This window comes from Micromys minutus (genome assembly GCF_963924665.1).
Source record: "Micromys minutus genome assembly, chromosome: 8".
In the NCBI taxonomy this organism is placed as follows: domain Eukaryota; kingdom Metazoa; phylum Chordata; class Mammalia; order Rodentia; family Muridae; genus Micromys; species Micromys minutus.
The window spans coordinates 859,761-881,456 of record NC_137977.1 but is presented as its reverse complement, the minus strand read 5'-3'; the positions used below and the strand labels follow the sequence as shown (position 1 = coordinate 881,456).

Below are 21,696 nucleotides of genomic sequence, written 5' to 3'. Positions count from 1 at the left end.
GTTCTAGAGTCCGGTGTGCTCATGTTCATTCAATATCCTAATCAGATTTCTTGTGAGTAATAAAAGAATTCATAACATAGAGCATGTTGGCTAATTCCCTAACATCCCACTGGATAGTCATTGTAAATATCAGGTGTAATAGCTTTGGTATGTGTGGATCATGTCAATTAAGTTGTTGGATGAAACAGTGATTCCTTAAAATGTGGCTATGAAACCAAAAGTACAAGCAAGAAGAAGAAAAGATGCTTATCTGGGTTCTGTCAAAATCAAAAACGTTGAGCTACAAAAGACTCATACAAATGGCATGCTGATGTGGGCTCTGACTTAGGTACTAAGTAGAGATTGAGAAAAGGCTCGGTGATTAACAGTACAGACCACCCTCGCAGAGGACCCATGTTCAGTTCTCATATAGGGTGGCTCCCAAACGCCTGCAGTTCCAAAGAATCTGATGCCCTCTGCTGGTGTCTGTAGCGCTGAACTCCTGTACAACCCGCCCCCTGCAACTCTTACATTTCAGTGATGAAGGCCAAGTGCAGGCTTTCAAATGGGCCAAGAGTTTAAAGAGGCAGGTCTCCAAGGAAGGTGAGCGAACGGCCCAAAAGCCCATGAGAGAGTGCTGGATAATAACGAGTAAGAGAGGAAATCAGGTACGTTCATGTGAGAAGGTAAAGGGTGTCGCAGGTGAGCCCACATTGATGACAAGGCAGAACTAATGAGATCTTGTTTTACCAAGTTCTGGTGTAGCCATCTGTGTTATAAAGTGGTTCTGTGTTGTTGATGATTGAATGAATACTTTTACTCAAATTACTAATATAGCAACACTCAAATTAGTAATACATCAATGATCAGGGATCCAACCCTGTCTTGTTACCAGAGTCATGAGGCTATCTGAAGGATATCACACCTATGCCCTAAAATGTTTCAGTGAAATAGATCAGGGTATACTGAGGTTTTATTTGCTTTTTTATTTTATTTTTTATTCCCATAAGATTCTGCATATGTGGCAAAGGTTGAAAACTGCCAAGACACGTTGACATTAAGCAAAGCCACTGTGGAAGGTCAAGAAGATATTGCTTGACCTAGGACTCAGCAGACACTGTTCTGATTGGAGTGTTTGCCTGTTACAGGCTCCAGGAGAGATTTCCTAGATAGAATATATGCTCCAGAGAGCCCAGTTATCTGGGACATTTTATATCCTCCATATATTGGTTACTTTCTTCCCTTCCTCACCTCAACCTATAAATTCACATCACACTTCCCCAGTTCTGTTCTTCTGCTTCTCTCATAAAGCTTGGTGTTGGCACAGGTTCTCTGCATAGCAACCATCTTTCCTTAATGCAGACATAGTACTTTGTGTTCTCAGCACCATTCTGCTTATAAGGTTGGCAGGATGAACAGTCCATATATTTAATGAGCAATATCAAATGCTATTAATACTCATGTCTGAAGATAAGCAGGAGTTGTTTTGCATTAATAATTATACTGGTGGTGGTAATAAATCACAGCATGAATTTAAAAAGCTATTTAAATATTTAAAGACTGTCAAATAAAGTTTTTAATCTTAATGGTTTTCATTTGGGGAACAGAGAAGAATTCCTTGAGTTGTAGAAGGGGACAAAAAAGCCTCTTCTTCAGTTTGTTTGTTTTGACTTTGGTTTAGGTTTTGTTTTGGTTGGTTGGTTTTTTTGTTAGTTTGTTTGAGACAGGGTTTCTCTGTGTAACCCTGGCTGTCCAGAAATTTACTCTGCAAATTAGGCTTGACTCAAACTCAGACCCGCCTGTTGTAGTAAATATTAAATAGATGGCTTAACCTTTTATCCCGCTCTTTGCTGGCTCCCGAGGGGAGATTTCTAACTTGGTGCTCTATACTGCCTCTAAGAACGCAGAGGCAGTTCACTTCTTCTGTCCTGGATGATACAATTGCTCGGTACAAACATGACTCCACAGCCTGATAACTTATCAAACAGGTTTATATGTTAAATTCTCAATTCATAAACCCTCTACACAATAAGCTTACAACCAATGGACAAAGATATAAACTGCCCATCTGTATGAGATAAATAGGTCCATAGAAATCTTTAGAAATAATAATAGCAACCTCATCGAGCTAGAGAGAAACATACACATCAGCTTCCATGTTGCCTCTGGAATCTCCTCCCCTGTCAAACTCCACCTCCTGCCTCCTCTTCTGCCCTCCAGCCTCTTTCCAGCCTACCCCTCCACTGTCCAATCATGTACCACCTTAACATCAACCCACACCCACCTGCTTTTGTCTCCTGAGTATTGTGATTAAAGGCATGCACCACCACTATCTGGCAAGTTATTAATGTCAGATTTCCTTTGAACTTAAAAAATAAGGCTAGGTTTGGGGTATCTCTGTGTGAGTTAGCAGTGTAGACTCCAGGACTGTCTGACATAGACCTTTGAGTTGTGCATCCCTGGAGAGGTGCAAGACCCACTTGGTCCAGCTGCTGTGGAATACTCATCTGGTCCCTGGAGGTGTGGCAGGGCAGCTGGAGGAAGTGGGTCTTCTACCTGCTGCTGGTGCTACAGGTGCAGGACAGAGCTCCCATACTAAGAATGCATGCTGTCCCTGAGCATTAGCTCCCGGACCCTGCTGTTCCATGTGGGCTGGAGTCTGAGCTGCTATAGTTTCTGCAAGCTCCCAGGTGATTCTCATCCATCTTGTCTGGAACTACACTCTAGGGCTGGGACTGTGGCTCAGAGATTAAAGCACTTGCCACACAGCAAGAGGACAAGAGTTCAGTCCCCACCTATACTGGGTGGGAATGGCAACTCACCTGTCATTCTAGCCTCAGAAGGCAGAGGCAGGGATCCCCAGAACAAACTGTCTACCAACTGTTTAGCAATGGGTTATAGTGGTAAGTTCTGCTTGGTTGAGAGACTCTGCCTCAAAGAATAAAGGTGAAAGAGTGGTTGAGGAAAATTCATGACATTCATCTCTGATCTGCACACACACACACACACACACACACACACACACACACACACAGGTGTATACCTTACATATGTGCTCATATGCATGCAAGCATGAATAATCATAGACACAGGAAAAGAAGAGTAGATAGATACCTCTTATTCTGTCTGTCTGTCTATCTGTTAGTCAGAACTCTCTGTGCCTTCCTTTGAGAAATGTCCCCTCCTGTTTTCCAGCCATGACAGTCAACAGTAGGTTTCTGAATTCTTATGCTCCCTACTTTCCAAGCCACAGTCTGTTGGTCCAGGGTTCAATTAGAACTACTGTAACCTGTCCTGCCTTGTTTGAACTGGCACCAGGTGATCTCAGTCCTTTTCTGTGGAGGCAAGTAGCAGCAAGGGCCAGAGGGTGTCTTAGTAAGCCTTGGTTCCAGTTATTCCCTTATCTGTGAAAGATTTTAAGTGACCAGTGCTGTGCCCTCACAGACTGGCCTAGTGCAGTCACACAAAACCCGTTTCATGAAGATCTCTGAGCACTCACAGCAGAGTAGCACACACCCTGCTTAGGGAGACCAGACCATATGTTTGAGTACAGTTTGGCATGTGCAGTATCAAAGCACCGTGAAAACCAGAGAAGAAATGCCTGATACAGTCAGATATATGAATGGAGCTAGGTTCAGGAAAGACTTCTTGGGATAGACGTTTGAGAGGTGAGCAGGCATTGTGTGGGCAGGCTTCTGAAATGGCCCCCGCAGGGATGAGTCACTGCGGAAAGAAAGTGGTGTGAGAATCATAATCTGTCTGAAAAAACTACAGCCACAGCAGAGGGGGCTTGGGGCAGAAGCAGGCGATGTGCATATTACTTTTTTCTTAAAGAGTCATGACAGCTGGGCATGGTGGCCCACACCTTTAGCACTAGAACACAGGTCAGAAGCAGGCAAATCTCTATGAGTTCAAGGCTAGCCTGGTCTATGTAGTGGGTTCCAAGAAGGACAGAGCTATATAGTGAGACTCTGTCTCAAAAACAGCAACAGAAAGAGTCATGTACGTTTAAGTAACAGCAAACAGGGACTCTGACTCTCGGACTCTCTCCCAAGTACCTCACAGTATGGCAGGTTCCCACTGCCCTCCCCCCTCTACCTCATTGTCTCAGGTTTGAAATTAATGTTTGAAAAACAGACATGATCGGCTTTAAACAGCAAAGTTTGCTGAAATAACAGGCCGTGATATCCTTGACATAGGCAGGAAAACCAAAGCCTGCCACTGCTTGTCAAAATGAGTTCCTGTTGTGCAGAACTGTGCCTGTGGAGGGGCATGGGGCTTATTATTTGGTCTTCCAGAGAGATGTACAGCTGGCCAGTCTTTCTCCTTTGGGAAAACCTGATCTCAAAAACTATCTTAAAGGCAAAGACAGTGCTTAGTACTGATGGCCATTTCTTACCTCTTTTAGATGGTTAATTCTGAGAGTAGCAGGAAGCCTTCTGCAAGCAGCACCATTGGCCACTTCAGGAGCTCTTTAAAAAATGCAGATGCTTTTGTTGACACTTTTGGAGGACAAAGTGTAGTTTATTTGAAGTACTTTCTTATAGCCCAGGCAGTATTATTACATGAAGGTGATTGTGGGTGTTGAGAACTTGGTAACCCTGGCAGTATTGTTACATGAAGGTGATTAGGTGTTGAGAACTTAGTAACCCAGGCAGTATTATTACATGAAGGTAATTGTGGGTGTTGAGAACTTAGTAACCCAGGCAGTATTATTACTTGAAGGTAATTGTGGGTGTTGAGAACTTGGTAACCCTGGCAGTATTGTTACATGAAGGTGATTGGAGGTGTCAAGAGCTTGGAAGGCCCTATAGTGAGGTTACTGCCACAGGGCCTTTCGCTCTTGGACTTACTCAGCTCAGGAATATCATGTACTAGGGACCAACCAACTGTTCAGTGTGGCACACATGGCACTTTACCTAGTGCTTTGGATGTGATGCTTACACCCTCTTTCCTAACATCCAGGGCAAGAAAAGAAGGGAGAGAACTAGATTTGACTTGCTTAGCTAATTAATTAGCCATTCTGCCCTGAAGATCCCCCTTCTTTTTCTACCAAATGCTAGGTGTGATGGTTTCTATATGCTTGGACCAGTGGGTGGCACTGTTAGGAGGTGTGGCCTTGTTGGAGTGAGTGTGTCACTGTGAGTGTGGGCTAAATACTCTAGTTCTAGATGAAGATGTAGAACTCTCAGCTCTGCCTGCACTATGCCTGCCTAGATGCTGCCGTGATCCTGCCTTGAAGATAATGGACTGAACTCTGAACCTGTAAGCCAGCTCTAATTAAATGTTGTCCTTATAAGACTTGCTTTGGTCATGGTGTCTGTTTACAGCAGTAAAACCCTAAGACACCGGGATTCCAGGTAGTCATCATGTTTTCATGGCTTTTCCCTAGGTTGTGGGGATGTGAACTCTGGTCTTCACACATGTACAGCAAGTATGTCCACTAAGCCAGCTCCCTCACCTGCGTTTTAGGTCATGGGGAGCTTGTTGAATTAACTCAGTGGGTTAATTTTCATTTCCTGCTGCAGTGATAAAATACTCTGACAAAAGGGACCTAAAGGAAGAAGGGTTTATTTTGGCTCATGATTCCAGGCTATAGTCCTGTGAGATAGCACAGAGGACTTGAGATAGCTACACTGCGTTCACAGTCAAGAGCCAAGGAGGACGAGTACACCCATGCTTCTGCTCAATTTGCTTTTTCACTCCTAGACAACCCACGATTCCTTGCTCAGGGAATGAGGCTCCCCATGATGGGCAAATCTTCCTATCTTAATTAATTAAGATTGTACCAAATGACAGTCAAAAATAATGATCATAGCTTGGCAGAGATGCTTGCTGCTAAGCCTGATAACCTTAATTCAGTTCCCTAAACCCTCACATTGGAAGGAAAGAGCCAACTCCTGCGGTTTGTATTCTTACTTCCACATGTAAAACAATTCCTCACCCCAAAAAACAATTTTAAAAAATAGGTCTTACTGTGTATACTGGTTGGTTTTGTGTCAACTTGACACAATCTGGAGTTAATCACAGAGAAAGGAGCCTCAGCTGAGGAAATGCCTCCATGAGATCCAGCTGTAAGGCATTTTCTCAACTAGTGATCAAGGGGGGAGGGCACAGCCCATTGTGGGTGGAGCCATCCCTGGGCTGGTAGACCTGGGTTCTATAAGAAAGCAGGCTGAGCAGGCCAGTAAGTAACATCCCTCCATGGCCTCTGCATCAGCTCCTGCTTCTTGACCTGCTTGAGTTCCAGTCCTGACTTCCTCTGGTGATGAACAGCAATGTGGAAGTGTAAGCTGAATAAACCCTTTCCTCCCCACATTGCTCCCTGGTCATGATGTTCTATGCAGGAATAGAAACCCTGACTGAGACTCTGTGTCTCCCAGGTTGACCTCAGCCTGCTTACGTACCTTCACCTCCGTGTGCTGAAGCATGTGCCACCATACTGCTACTTCACGTTGTAAATATTACTGGCTACAGCATTCTGTTATAGCAGGGGAAAAAAAGATTAAGTCAGTTAAGACAACCGAGTGTCAGAATCAATACCTTCCCACAACTGCTGTTTATATAACACTAGGAGTATTTCCGGCTAGGGAGTGTGCTGGCTCTGCCCCCGGACTGTTCAGTGATCAGTTGGCATTGAGGAGTCAGGAATTAAATGAATTCTCTCTCTGACTCTCTCTGATAAACATAGGATTTGCCTTAGCCTTTCTTTTTCTTTCCATTGTTCATGTGTATCTGTATATGCACATTTCCAAATGTGTGTGTGCACACCTGTGCTCGTGTGTGCCTAAACATTTAGAGGCTCAAGGTTGATGTAGGAAGTCATCCTCTGTTCCTTTTCCTCTTCGTTCGTGGAGGCAAAGTCTCTTGGTCTACCTTGAGGCTGGTCTTACCAGCCAGCTTATTCTGGGGACCCTGTCTCAGGCAGGGTGATATGCCCTCCTGGCAGTGACATGGGTCTCTAAACTCAGCTCCTCACACATGCAGTTAACATCTGTACTCAGAGCCGTGTCTCTGAGCCACAACCTTTGAGTGGTGTCTTAGTCACTATGCTGTTGCTGTGAAGAGACACCAAGACCAAAAGAAAGAACTGAATTGGGGACTTGCTTGCAGTTTTTAGGACGCTAGTCTGTTATGTGCATGGTACTGGAGCAGTAGCCGAGAGTTACATCCTGATCCACAGGCTAAGAAAGACACTCTGAGTTTGGCACAGGTTTTGAAACCCTGAGGCCCACCCCCAGTGACACACTTCCTCCAGCACCTCCTAATCCTAATCCTTTCAAATACTGCTACTCCCTACTGAGCAAGCACTTAACAACACAAGTCTGTGTGGGCCATTATTCAACCCAGCACAGATGGGCAGAGCAGTGGCCTTGTGTGGATTTCCATCACTGTGGAACTACCGTCTGCCTCAACGGATCTTCCTGCACTGAAACACCGCACCCATTTATGAGCAACTCCCCTTTCTGGGCTCCTCCCGGCCATGGCAGCCCCTTTCTCGCTCCATGATGAATTAAGTTTTAGAATTTCCTCTTTTTAAAAGCTGAATGATAATACCTCCATTGTGAGTCAGTTTCTTTACTCGCTCATCTCTCAGTGGACATTTTGGTTGTTCCTAACTCTGTTGTGAATGATGCCATTGTGAACGTGAGTATGTGAAAGAAAATATAAGGTTTGTGTGTGTACATATGTGAATGTGGGTGTTCATGTGTATTGTATGCTTGTGTCATTGGTGTATAAGCTTAAGAACAACCTCGGGTGTTATTTCTTAAGTACCTTCTACCATTTGTTTGAGGGACAGTCTCTTGTTGGCAGGGAACTTATCAAGTAGGCTGGGCAGGCTGCCTGTGAGCTCCAGGGACCTGCCTCTCAGCCTCTTACCTCAGGACTGCTGGGGTTACCATCGGCCACCAGTCTATCTTTCTACATGGACTCTAGATACTGCACTGAGACCCCTACGCTTACAAGGCAAGTAGTTTACTAGTAACTGGTCTCCCCAGCCCTTACCAAGGCTTTTTAAAGCCACACGTGGCTTATGAGGCCCTTTCTTAAGTTCCTGGCCATAAAAGGTTGAACTAGGAGATAAGGCTTTGGTTCCTCTCACTGCCACAGGCCAATAGTCCCCAAGGCAAGTCACAGCTTCTGAGTCCCAGCCCTCTGCCTGTTAGCCAAGGGAGGGCTGTACTGCTTAGGTCTTGCCGCTGCACGACTATATGTGAGCCGTTTTATATTCCAGCCTGGAACCCTCAGCCTCTGGCTGTTACTTCCTCATAGGTGGGGTGTGAGTGGAGTGTCCCTTCGAACAGGCTCAGCATTGGCACTGTAGAGTGTTCCCTGAAGGGCTGAGGTGTACAGAAAACTATCACTTTGAGCAGACATGAGTTTGAGCCTCAGACATGGAAAGGTTAGCATTCGGGAGCCATCACTGAGTGAGCAGGCAGACAACTTAGAGAGTTTCCCACTGCTATAGCAATGGGAGGAAAAGAGAGCATAAAAGCTGAAAACCATGACAGTTGTTACAGAGATGGAAAAACAGCCTGCTTCACTCACGGTGGCCCTGCCAGGCAAGCACATCAGTGTGCATGTTTGACAGGAACGAGCCACACTGATTTATAACAGGTCGATGAGTGTCACAGCCATCAGCAGTCTTGCTTGTTAAGAGAGAAAACTTTGAAGAGCTTGAAAACATGCTCAGAAGGAAGGTGGGAGGTTGCACAAACATTTCCAGGAAGCAGCAGAGGCAGAGGCACCAGCATGGCTGTTAGACCAAACTGATTTTCAAGTAAGAACTGGTTTGAAAACTTTAAGACATGTTTTTCTTGGCAAAAGACAACTGTTCACAGGCACAATGAGGCCAGCTGCCTGACTCCTGACAGGATTCCTCCCAAGTTCCAGAACCTTCTGGAGGTGCAGACATGCAAGCCTGGGTGAGAACATTCCCGCCAAGGGACTCCTCCCTTTTCTCAGGCAGGACTGAGTCTCAGGAAGTAGCCCGAGAGGTGAGCAGAGGATGATGGAGGACAGAGGACCAGAGAGATGGCTCAGAACATAAAGCCACTCACTGGACTACCTGAGTTCAGTCCCAGAGCCCGCATGGTAGTAGGAGCAAGGCAGCTTCAGTACAGGTGTACTGTGACACACGCACACACGCATACGCACATGCACACGCACAAAACTTTTAAAAGAGATTGAGATGCAGCCAGCGACAGAGAAGGAGAAGAGGTGTAAGGTGGATAAGGTGGGTCCCCACAGTCACCGTGGAGTGCTGCTGTATGCCAGGCTGATAGTACAGCTAAAGCCAGGCTGCAAACTTCCCGTCAGTTCCAGGAAGCCCGTCCCTGTTGGTACTGTGCCAGGAAACAACAAACGTTTTGGAAGAAAAGGACTATTGGGATAGCCTGCTTTACTCAAGCTTTGTAATGAAACAGATGAACGGGGAAAGTAGCAATTGAAGTGAGAAGAGAGGAGTGTGAGAATAGAGGAGTGTGAGAATAGAGGAGTGAGTGAGAATAGAGGAGTGAGTGAGAATAGAGGAGTGAGTGAGAATAGAGGAGTGTGAGAATAGAGGAGTGAGTGAGAATAGAGGAGTGAGTGAGAATAGAGGAGTGAGTGAGAATAGAGGAGTGTGAGAATAGAGGAGTGTGAGAATAGAGGAGTGTGAGAATAGAGGAGTGTGAGAATAGAGGAGTGTGAGAATAGAGGAGTGTGAGAATAGAGGAGTGTGAGAATAGAGGAGTGTGAGAATAGAGGAGTGGGTGAGAATAGAGGAGTGAGTGAGAATAGAGGAGTGTGAGAATAGAGGAGTGTGAGAATAGAGGAGTGAGTGAGAATAGAGGAGTGTGAGAATAGAGGAGTGAGTGGGAATAGAGAAGTGTGAGAATAGAGGAGTGGGTGAGAATAGAGGAGTGTGAGAATAGAGGAGTGTGAGAATAGAGGAGTGTGAGAATAGAGGAGTGTGAGAATAGAGGAGTGTGAGAATAGAGGAGTGGGTGGTGAGGTTTGTCCTCTACAGAGAAGCATGTGTGGGTAGTATTCCTCATTTCCAAAATTAGAATCTGCCCTGCAGTTTTGATGCTGGTTCCTGACCACATATAGAAGGCATGAGAAGAAGTCTAGGGACAGTGTGGCACACTGTAGTAGTAAATATTAAAAATGGATTACTTATTTCTTTATTGGCCCCCGAGGTCTCACTCCATCGATGCCGCTCTAGTGTGGAGGTGAGCACACGGTCTGCAAGCTACACTCTCCACAAGATTCCCTTCTCAGGAGGTTTACTCTGCCTGCCCTGTTACTTCTGCCCCCGGAGTGAATACGACTGCCCAGTGTGTTCCTTCTCCACTGCCTGGTACAAACACGACTCCAAAGCCCGATAGCCTTTCATGTAGGTTTGTATATTAGATTCTCATTCCACAAACCCTCTACACTAAGACTATATGCAGTGGACAAAGATACAAACTGCCCTTTTATATGAGATAAAAGACCTATAGAATCCCTTAAAATATTCACATCTACCTAACGCCAGCTAGTCCACCTGGATCAGATAACCCTTCTCCAGCTCCATCTTAATTTCCCCTCCAGAATCTTTCTTTTTTCTTGCCTTTTCCCCGCCTACCTCTCCACTGTCCAATTTTGAATTGACTTACCATAAATCTACAGCACACACCTGTAATTTAGCACTTGGGAGGTGGCGGTGGGAGATCTCAAGTTCAAAGCCAGCCTGAGCTTCCGGAACCTGTTTCAAACAGACTAAAGAGAAAGACGGAGAGGAAGAAGAAGAGGAGGGAGCCAGCCATTATTCTTGTTCCCCTGGCCTGGTCTTTAATGTCTCTGCAGACAATACAGGGGTCTTTTGTCTGGGTTTTCGCTGTAAATCAATAAAGCAAGGTAAACAAAAAGTGGCTGCCACATAAGAAATGAGGACCGAATGAGGACGCAGAATGAAGCCAGGTGTGGCATTGGGCATCTGTCACCTTAGCTCTTCTGCAGCGAGATGACAGGAGACAGCAGAATCCTGAAAGCTTCTGGAGCAGGCAAGCTTGGAGAATGCATCAGTGAACAGAGACTGTGTCCCGGACAAGGCAGAAGATGAGGGCAGACACATGAAGTTGTCCTCTGGCACATGAGGGCCCATACCCTGCACACGGGCAAACACAGAAAACAGGAAAGGAGGGAGGGAGAAAAAGAAAAAAGGAGGGGCATGGGAGAGGAGAGAAGAAGGAAAGACAGTACACCAGGAGGGACTCACCAAACCCATTCCTGGCATCTTCTTGCGTACTCCAAGCTGGGGCACCTGAGCGGCCTCTGGAACAGTGCAGGGCATCCCTTCGAACGGGGGTAGCTGAGGCTTCTGAGCGCTCCCAGCTTGAAGGACTCTCCCAGCCTGCACCTTACTCTTAGGGTCACGTTTCTTGGAGAACCTGCTTTGGCTGCAGAATTGAGAATTCTATACACAAGAACCATCGTGGCTTAGCACAGACACTAAGTGTGTGTGGAGTTGGGTCATTGGCTCACACATTTCACCACAGCTGTTCTGGGGTCCAAACCCCATGACTACCATTCCTAAGAGTCTTTTCTAGGATTCCTAGCTCTAGAAGGAGTAGGGCTAACCTCTTCCCTCTACCTTGGCTTAGGGCTGACCTCTGCTTCTGTGATTCAGATAAATTACTGATTCAACTGCTCTCTTTCTCCCGGAAAACACTTGGCTTCTTAGGATGTGTGTGACACTAGAAAGACTGGGGTATTAGAAGAGGTAAGAGAACTATGGACAGAGAAGTGCTGACCCTGAAGATCTGGGTGCACACCATCCCGCACTGGGGGTGGCTTCTGCACACTCACACCGATGAGCACACCGTTGCTGGAATAATCCCTTATTTGGGCAGATGGGGTGACTTTGGCACTACACCTGTCTTTTAAGCAACTTAGAAATGAAATGCTTCCGAACGGGCTCCAGCAGGCCATGGACATAGCGTTTTCCACATCACACTTTTTGTTCAGGGACAATGGCTGGGAGGCTGATTCGTACTGTTCTGAGCATTTGTTGTTTTTGCAGGTCATCACAGCTGGCTTGTCGCTGTTGCTGTTTGAGATGACCCTGACTAAAGCAACTGTGGGCTGGTAAGTTCTCTCTAGAGAGAAGGCATAATCCATTAGGAAAGCGAGTTTGCTTAAGTGTGTCCATTCTCAGTAAGTTTCTACACTGGTGATACCTTCCCTGTTTTGTTTAGTCCTTGGTTAGTTGGTTGGTTGGTTGGTTGGTTGGTTGGTTGGTTGCTGTACTATGGCTTAAACATAGTGTTTCCTGTGTCCTAGGCAAACACTCTCCTATGTACTAAACCCCCTGCCTCTGGCTGGCAGGCATGAGCAGGCTGCCCACCTCTTTATCTGTCAGTAGTTATCAGTGTGTGAATTTACACTTAGAAGAATACTCCTCTTACACAACCTGTACCATATACAGTGTTATGCACAAGGTTGTATGCTTATCCACTTGTTATGGAATCAAGTGTTACATTTGAGCAACAGTAAGTAATTCCTATGGGCTAAATGTGAGGGGGCAGCCCTGTCAACCCTGTGGAGTCCATGATGGAGAGTCTACGGGGGTGAACTAGCATCCTGTGTGTTTCGGGATAGAAGGTCTTTCTTCAGTAGTTGGACATTCCCCACAGATCTGGTATGTGTCAGGAGCTATCTCGAGTGTCCTTGCTACTTCTGTGGTATCCACAGACAGTCATCCCCCTGACCGAAGGTCAGCCCTCGCCTAAGTCTTCCCAGACAGACAGAAGTGAGCATCTTTTGTTCACAGCACTTCTCTCAGAATAAGAAATAAGGAATCCACGTCTTCTCTCAGAGCAGCATTTCCTGTCTGGAGAACAGCAGAAGGAAGAGTAAACGAAATGAGGAGACAGTCCTCCACTTTCCTTCTCCTCTTCTTTTTGTTTTATTTTTATTTATTAATAAAAGTATTGGTAGTTGATGTCGATGATGTTGTTTGAGACAGAGCCTCACTATGTGGCTCTGACTGACCTTGAACTAACAGAGATCCACCTGCTTCTACTTGCTGGAATCAAAGGTGGGCAACTCTATCCCTAGTTTCCTCTTCTTTTTAATAATAACTGCTCAGAGGACAGGGGAGATAGCTCAGTCTATAAATACTTATAAAAGGACCTGAGTCCAACTCTTAAAGCCACAGCCAAAAAACCACAGTGCAGTGTTGTGGTCATTTTAGTCCTGGGAAGGTGGAAACAAATGAATCCATGGAGCGTGCTGGCCATGAAAGATACTTTCAGAAAGTGTGTTAGTCAGCGCTCTGTTGTTGTGAAGAGACACTGTGACCACAGCAACTCTTATACAGGGAATTTCACAATTTACAGTTTCAGATATCTGTCTATTATCAGCATGGTGGGGAACATGGCAAGAGGCAGGAGGCAGGCAGTGCTGGAGAAGTCGCTGCGAGTTCCACGTCCAAACACAGCAGGAAGAGAGTCTCTGGGCTTGGAATGTGCCTTTTGAAACTTTAAACCCATCCTAGTGACACAGTAAGGCCACATCTCCCAGCCCTTTCAAATAGTGCCACGCCCTGGTGACCAGGTATTCAAATCTATGAGCCTGTGGGGTTCAATCTCATTCTAACTACCACAGAAAACAAGGCAGATGGCATTCTGAGGAACTTTGACACCCAGGGTTGTCCTCCGGTCTCTAGATGCATGTGCACAGAAGTGCATGCACACACACACACACACACACACACACACACACACACATCTGCACATGCACACACATAAAATATAACCATCTACAGAGGGATAACTGTGACTGACATTTTTGTATTAATATATCTCACTTGCACAATCTTCCTAGTTAATTGTATTTTAAAACTTAAGATGCAGAGGTTCTGAGGCATTTAAGTGATTTCCCCTCCAGGGTTGTACAGCTATGGGGGATTGTACCAGAGTTCAAACGAAGGCTTGCATGGGTCCAAGTCCCATAGCCTAGTGCTGACTTGAGCATTGTCAGGACTTGCCAGCAGCACAGGCTACAGTGTCAAAGCCCAGAAGGGAGACACGCAGGAAACTGCCTGAATGTTTCTCTTCTTCCACAGACATGTGTTACTCAGCCTGGAGAAGGTCCATTCGCAGGAAGAGAGAGGTTTGCTTTGGCTCCATTTCAGACACATCCTTGCCTTTGGGCCTGAATGAGGCAGGATGGAGTAAGCTGACTCCATGGTTCAGCCTGTAAGCAAAGAACAAGAGAGAGCCAGGGCCTCATCTCTAGCAACACAATTTTATCTAACTAGGCCCCACCTCTTAAAGGTTCTAGCCCTTTCCACCGGTGCCACAGACGGTTTTTAACATATGGGCCACTTATTCAAGCCATACCAACTATCAGCTGTAAAGAACATGGTGAAGATCAGACAGCAGAGGGAGCATTTCCTGGGATGAGACCGTATTAATTCCTGGTTAGGATCTGACATGGCAAACTCAAAATGTCCACAGATTGTGTATAGGGTAAAAACTTCATTACTGCAGAGTTCTCAACTGTGTAGTCTCGTCAGTGGGTATGATGGATCTTGATCATATCTACCCACTCACACCACCCCACTATCTTTGGGGTTCCCCCACATGCTTCCTGTTCTTTCTGTCCCCTACCCCCTGCTTGTAACCTACTGAGCTAGTTCACGTGTCCTCCCGTCCACAGCCCTCCTGTTCTGTTCACCCTCCATCCATGCTGTTCCCTGAGCTGTGTAGGGAAAGATTTTTAATACTACGGCTATGATTCTGTTAAGGCTATGCAGATGTCCTTATGTTGGGCTGCCACTGGGGCCCATGTTAATGTATATGGCCTGCACTACAACCATCTGGGGCCATGGTGATGTCTGTGGTATGGGCTGCCTCCAAGGAACTTGCCTGGGTCCTTGGGTCTACTGAAGCTGAGGGTCATGCTTGTGGTTTGTGCTGTCACCGGAAACCATGTGGAAGGCCATGGTCTGTGCTCCCACTGACTATAAAGAACAAGGAATCTACTTTTGCAGCAATATTGATGGCTGTATTAATGGTTGTAGAGGCATAGCTGAGAGAGACATGGAAGGCTTCTGTGACAACCCCACCCCCACCCCCAAAGAGTAGCAGCCTAAACAGGAACTATCAAAGAGAACTCTTATAAAGTGTCATAAGGATGTAGAAGTTAGCTCTTCCCGGTTGATGACGTCTAGGCTGTGGGAGGGGAAGAACTCAGCTCTACTTAAGGGGCAGGCCACTGAGAGTTCATGACAACTGTCTTCCTGATCGTGTGCTAAGGAGGTGTAGATAGCAAAGGTTGGATTTGGGTTTCATTTTTTGTTTTAAGTTTTAGTTTTAATCTTTCTGTTTTCTTTTGAGAGGGAGGTTGTAAGCGTGGGGTGAGTGTGGCATGACTGGGAAATGGGTGTGAGGGGATGTATGATGTGAAATTCCCAAGGACCAATAAGACATGTTGAAAAACAAACTCATCTTTAAAAACGTTGACTGAGCGTTGCTGGGAGTTGTGGTGCAGCCTTTAATCCCAGCACTTGGGAGACAGAGGCAGGTGGTTGTGGTTCACAGAGTGGGACTACAACCAGAGCTACAAAGTGAGACTGTCTCGGACTAAAACAACACACAAGCTACTAAAGGAGTGGGAGATATTATCTAGTTCTTGAGGGATCTAAGGGAAACTGAGTCAGAAAGCCTCTGTGGGAGCATAGGGTAGTCGTCGGTAGAAAGTCCAGCGGATGTGAAGATGTGCTCGAAAGGTAAGCATTGCAGCTGTCGCTGGCAGGTCACTGGTAAGAAGGACTTGCTCGGGGTGTGGGATAGGAGAGCACTCTCCTTTCTCATCCAGGGAAGACAGGCCAGGGTACCGAGGGTGAGAGCAAGGATTCAGAATGGTCTCTAAGCCACACAGCTAACCCTATTCTTGCTCTCTCTGTCCTGAGACAGAATATCAGAAGATGTCCAAAGAGGACACACAGGCCTTCTTACGTAGTATGCACAGATGCGTGTATGTATAATGTATTGTGCATGTGCCCATATATGTATGCCCCAGCATTTATGTGGTGTCAGGGACAACTTCGGGAGTTGGTTCTCTCCTTCTGCGTGGTGTGAGTCCTGGGGACTGAACTCTGTTAGGCATAGATGCAGACACTTTTACCACTGAGTCATCCTCCCAGCCCTGTCTGTATCCTGTCCGGAGGCATTTAAGTGGTTTTCCCTTAGCTCTTATCGATCTGAGTGGATTGATTATACTAGAGTTCAAGGTCAGGCTCAGTGTGTTCACACCTTCCACAACTAACAAGCAGCTGGACAGACTGTCAGCAGGCACAGGTTAGTGTGTGTAGTTAGAGCCTACACTGTCAGCAGGCACAGGTTAGTGTGTGTAGTTAGAGCCTACACTGTCAGCAGGCACAGGTTAGTGTGTGTAGTTAGAGCCTACACTGTCAGCAGGCACAGGTTAGTGTGTGTAGTTAGAGCCTACACTGTCAGCAGGCACAGGTTAGTGTGTGTAGTTAGAGCCTACACTGTCAGCAGGCACAGGTTAGTGTGTGTAGTTAGAGCCTACACTGTCAGCAGGCACAGGTTAGTGTGTGTAGTTAGAGCCTACACTGTCAGCAGGCACAGGTTAGTGTGTGTAGTTAGAGCCTACACTGTCAGCAGGCACAGGTTAGTGTGTGTAGTTAGAGCCTACACTGTCAGCAGGCACAGGTTAGTGTGTGTAGTTAGAGCCTACACTGTCAGCAGGCACAGGTTAGTGTGTGTAGTTAGAGCCTACACTGTCAGCAGGCACAGGTTAGTGTGTGTAGTTAGAGCCTACACTGTCAGCAGGCACAGGTTAGTGTGTGTAGTTAGAGCCTACACTGTCAGCAGGCACAGGTTAGTGTGTGTAGTTAGAGCCCACAGGGGGACAGAGGAACCAGCTGTAGTATTTCTCTTTCTACCTCCATGGTGCTAGGTTCAATCCTTGATAGTATTTTCTTTCTTACACACACACACGTTCATATTTTTTATACAATTTCAAAATGAAGCAAAGAGACCCAGGTGTTGGATTGAGCAGGGGAAATCCAAGCGAGATGTGCTCTGGGCTGAGGACATGTTAAGGCGCACTGGTAAAAAGGTGGCTGTGTGGAAGGGACTCGGTCTTTGCGTGCGTGTGTCTATTGCAGAGAGAAATCCTTGGATTTGGGTGTTTGGAACTTTTGAGGTTAGAAATGGTTTTTCAGCCTCAAAGAATTTTCTAACCACAAAGCGAGCAACCAGAAGGGTGTGTCAAGATGTAGTTCCGACCTCTGTCTCTCACCAAGGTGGTTGGCCCATGCACTGGCCAGGGCAGCGCTCAGGTTTCACATGGGAGTGCTTAGTCTCTGTCTCCTTGGAATTTAAACAAATCAGAAGTCTTAAAGTGTGGGGATTGCAGCCATCAGGTTTTGTTTGTTTGTTTTATTGTATGTTTTAGACCTACTGCATTTTCCTGTATAGTTGTTTTTCATGTTTTGGTTGATTTTAAATTTTTCAAATTAGTCACTAGCATTTAGAAATTAGGTGATTTCCTTCTACAAATCTAGATTTCCTTAATCCATTGAAAACAATGACCAACTGTGAGTTTGTGTTGGGTCTGGGACCATACAGTGCACATGTGTCACAGCACACGCATAATCACACAGAAGCCACAGCACACAGGCACTCACACACGTGTCACAGCACACACATACTCACACAGAAGCCACAGCACACAGGCACTCACACACGTGTCACAGCACATGTATGCTCACACAGAAGCCACAGCACACGGGCACTCACACACGTGTCACAGCACACGTATGCCCACACATAAGGCACAGCACACAGGCACTCACACACGTGTCACAGCACACGCATAATCACACATAAGCCACAGCACACGGGCACTCACACACGTGTCACAGCACACGTATGCTCACACAGAAGCCACAGCACATGGGCACTCACACACGTGTCACAGCACACAGGCACTGACATCTCCTCCCTGGGAAGAGAGTGGAGAGATTGTTATCTGAACAGGATCCTAAGGAATTTGCTCAGCTCCAGTCCTAGGCAGCATCTCCCAGGCACCCTGGGTGTGGCTTTGAAAGCAGCCCTGTGATAGGCAGGTGTATGGACTGTATACCTCCCACCAGCTCCCTGTTCCCTCACCATTGTGAGTCCAGCATCAGATGCTTGCTTATGATTCAACCTTCCAAGGACCGTGCCTACATACCCAGTATGTCAGCATTCAAAGTCCTGACTAAGAGCAACTGTGTCATGTAGCCATTTGTCTTGTTTTTCATGATTAAAAGTCTATTTTGAGCTCAGTAATTATTTAGGTTTATATATAATTCATTTTTTAATTAACACAGTTTTATAGTTTACACTGACTCGCTCTATTAAAAACCTCAGCAAAGGAGGTTGGACACATGTAAGAGAACTCACCTGTAAGCAGTCTCCCTGCTGAGAATTATTTGTGACACCAGCTCTCTGGAGAGTTTCATTTCCCTTTGGGAGGATCCAAGTGTAAGGCTGTGGGGCATGACCACAGTGCATGTGCTTCCTTCTGAGGACTCCGTGACAACTGTCTACCTTTGGTCATTGCTCACTGTGATGTGTCTATGAAAAGGTAAAGAGAAGGAGGATATGTTTTGGTGGGTGTTTGGTAAAGTGTTGGGGAAAGGCATCCCCTCCCCTGAGGGACCAGCCACACGATGGCTTAGAATTGAATAGAGTTTATTCAGGGCATGGGGAGGGGAGCTAAGAGGGTGGTAGAAACAGAAAGGCAGAGAGACAGAGAGTAGAGAAGTAAAGAAGTAGAGGCCAGCCATGTGCAGTAGAGAGATGGGGAAGGCAGTGGGGAGAGCAGAGGAAAGGTAAGGGGCAAGAGGACAGAGCAAAAACAAGAGAGCGAAGGGAGCAAGCAGCCCCTTTTATAGTGAGTCAGGCACACCTGGCTGTTGCCAGGTAACTGGGGTGGAGCTTAGACAAAATGCTAACACACTGAGCCTGCCATTTATCATAGGTGACCAACCATGACAATTAATTACTTAGATCTAATCACCAAAGATCTTTAGAAAACAATTGTAAAGAGCTAGGGTGTGAAGTTTTGTGGCTCATGTAGTAAGGCCGGGAGTAAAAACCAAGAAGTTGGAACACACACACACACACACACACATACACACACACACACACACACACACACACACACACACACACACACACACACACAGTGTGCTGAGTCTGCATCTAAGGAAAAATATAGTCTGTTGAGTTCAGTGGGAATTAACCAGGCAGCCACAATAACAGATGGAAGGTGAGACAAGGCCTTTGATCCCCACAATAGAAAAAAGAGACACTGAAATCCCCCCTGAAGAGATGCTTGGAATGGTTGTTTGTGGCCACATGTTCTCTGCAGCCTGAGGTTTATGCCTCCATCTGGTAAAGTGTGTTCATTTCAGGAGGGATGGGGATTACAGGGTTTGCAAACAGCTCAGTCAAGCTCCAACTTAAATAGTTGTAATGCTATTAAGCCTCCAGACCCCAAGTGAGATCCTCCTGCTGTCTGAAAAACAACATCAAAGTTCACCTCTTGGCTCCTCGGGGTTCATTTTGCCCTTCACTAAGCTCTTTGGGCCTTCAGGAAGTCTCTGCAAAGGGATGAATGGGAGGTTATTATTCCAGGCATTGTCCCTAGGCTGTGGGAGCATCTGGCCAAGGGCCAGCACAGTCCTGGTCCACTCCTGGTGATTAAGGAGGATTAATGAAAAGTGTTCAAAATGAAATTGCCCCACAGCCGAGCTCTGTGCAGCGTTGTGCTTGCAGGGACAGGAGGAAACATGCATGACCTTGATGGATGCTAGGAAGAATGGCAGAGCTACCTAAGATAAAGGAATGGCACTTTCAAGGAGAGTCTGTGGAGGCCAAGAATGGCTTCCCTCACCTCAGTCTTTACTAAGGAGAACGGGACAGAAGCCCCTCAGCTCCTGGGGTCCCAAACTAGACAAAAGCCAAGCAAGTTCCCCATCTTCACACAGGCATTTCTAGGTTTGGTCTTTTGAAACTTGGACCATGGCAGCGTCTCACTAGAGCAGTCCTATGGCATTGATTGCAACTCTTTGTAAGTGTACATGGTTCCTACGACATCAGTTCCAGGTCCAGCCCTGTGAGTTAAAAAGAAGTGATTGATTTTTCCCCTGCAGGCAGTGGTTGAATAGCCGGCCTACTGCTTCTGAGGCTGATTGCTGCTCCAGAACACATCTGGGTAGAGGATAGCCGGGTGTTTGTTGGTACTCCTTTATAGGCCAAGTACAGGTGGCTTCGGACATGTTGTCATCTTACAAGCCTTGTACACACTATGAGTTGTGGTCAGCTCACATGGGCCAGGGAGTGAAACAAAGGCTGAGCAGATCGGAACTCATGACTGAGACTTTAAGTTTATTACTTTCATATTCTCATACCTAGTTCATTCTTGTACAGAGTGGTGCAAGTTATAGTCAGCATCTCAGACACGTTAGAAATACAGACATCGATGTGTGCTGAGTTTGCGTGAGAGAACTGGCGTAGCACGTGGGTGGACAGAGAGGAGGGGACGAAAGAAGGTCTGACTGGAGGGTGGTCATCACCTCCGAAAAAGCCTTTCACTGACAGGGACCTGCCATCACCATCCCTTAGCAGTGATCCAGCCCCATCCCCAGAAATACAACAGACACCAAATTGTCTACCAAGAAGCTTACGGTAGAAGACGAAAAGCCCTTTGAGTGTCTAAAGTATCTAATCCCTTCTCCCCGGCTGCAGTTCTCACGTCTTAATTTTTAAATTTCTTTTTGTGTTGGTGGGAAATTTATGACTCCCCTCTCCGTGCTCACCTGTTCTGTTAGTCTGTTAGAAGCCACATCCTTCTTAATTAGAAGGTTGTGTCTGTATAATTTCATACCCCATAGTTCCCCCAAGAAGCCCCCAAGGGGTCATGGGAAGTTCTCTGCTTTTTTCTTCGGAGTGTTAACCTGGTTAGGGTACGTGGGACACCCGCCCTGCCCTGAGGAGGCGTCCCACACCCCCCACTTCCGCCCATTAGTGGCGTGATGGACTCAGGCTTGCCCGGGCTAGTCGTGGTGGAGAACTTTCCTCTTCTATGTTGTTCATAGGTACCAGGCAATGCTGCCAGCCTGCAAGGTGATGAAAGTTAACCATGTTACTCTTCGCAGCCTCTTGCTTGGTGGACTTGGCGAGGCCCTGCTGGTTTTCTCAGAGCAGAGGAGTTCCTCATGAAGATGACCAAAGGAAACATGCAGCTTGTGCTGAAGAAGACAGCACCCAGCCTCCCTCTTGATAGTGATGGAAAACACATTACAGTGAGACTAAGCTGAGGTTCCGGCTGGACAGAGCTGTGTACTTCGAATGCCCCAACCAAGCTGAACTGAGGATGATCCAAACGGCCCACTTCCGTATTACTTAAGGGGGGTCTCCCAGGGACCTCTGCACCACTGCAGAGAAGTGTCCATCTTATATGCCGAACCCTCTTCTCTCTGCTGTACCGAGTTCTGCGGGATCAGGAAGCAGAGGGTCGTAATGGGACGGCTGTGTCAGCTGGATGGACCCCAGCTGCCTCCCACCAGGTACTGCCTGGGAACTGATGTCACAGCCCATGAACTCTTGGGGCATTTGGGGAGTTGTTTTGTGTCTTTACGTCTTGGAGTGTCTTACACCC

At 46.5% G+C, this 21,696-nt stretch overlaps 1 protein-coding gene across 2 annotated transcripts in view; it reads left to right on the top strand.

Moving 5' to 3' along the window:
- TMEM241 (transmembrane protein 241) overlaps positions 1 to 21,474 on the top strand; it is a gene marked incomplete at its 5' end in the record, with an annotated part of 98,056 nt that extends 76,582 nt beyond the window's left edge. For both annotated transcript variants that reach the window (XM_080919813.1, XM_080919814.1), the window contains 2 exons: positions 12,029 to 12,093; positions 21,194 to 21,474. In XM_080919813.1, coding sequence (XP_080775939.1) covers positions 12,029 to 12,093; positions 21,194 to 21,257 — 129 coding nt within the window. In that variant the 3' untranslated portion in view covers positions 21,258 to 21,474. The remainder of the gene's footprint in view (positions 1 to 12,028; positions 12,094 to 21,193) is intronic.
- Between the last annotated feature and the right edge of the window lie 222 nt (positions 21,475 to 21,696).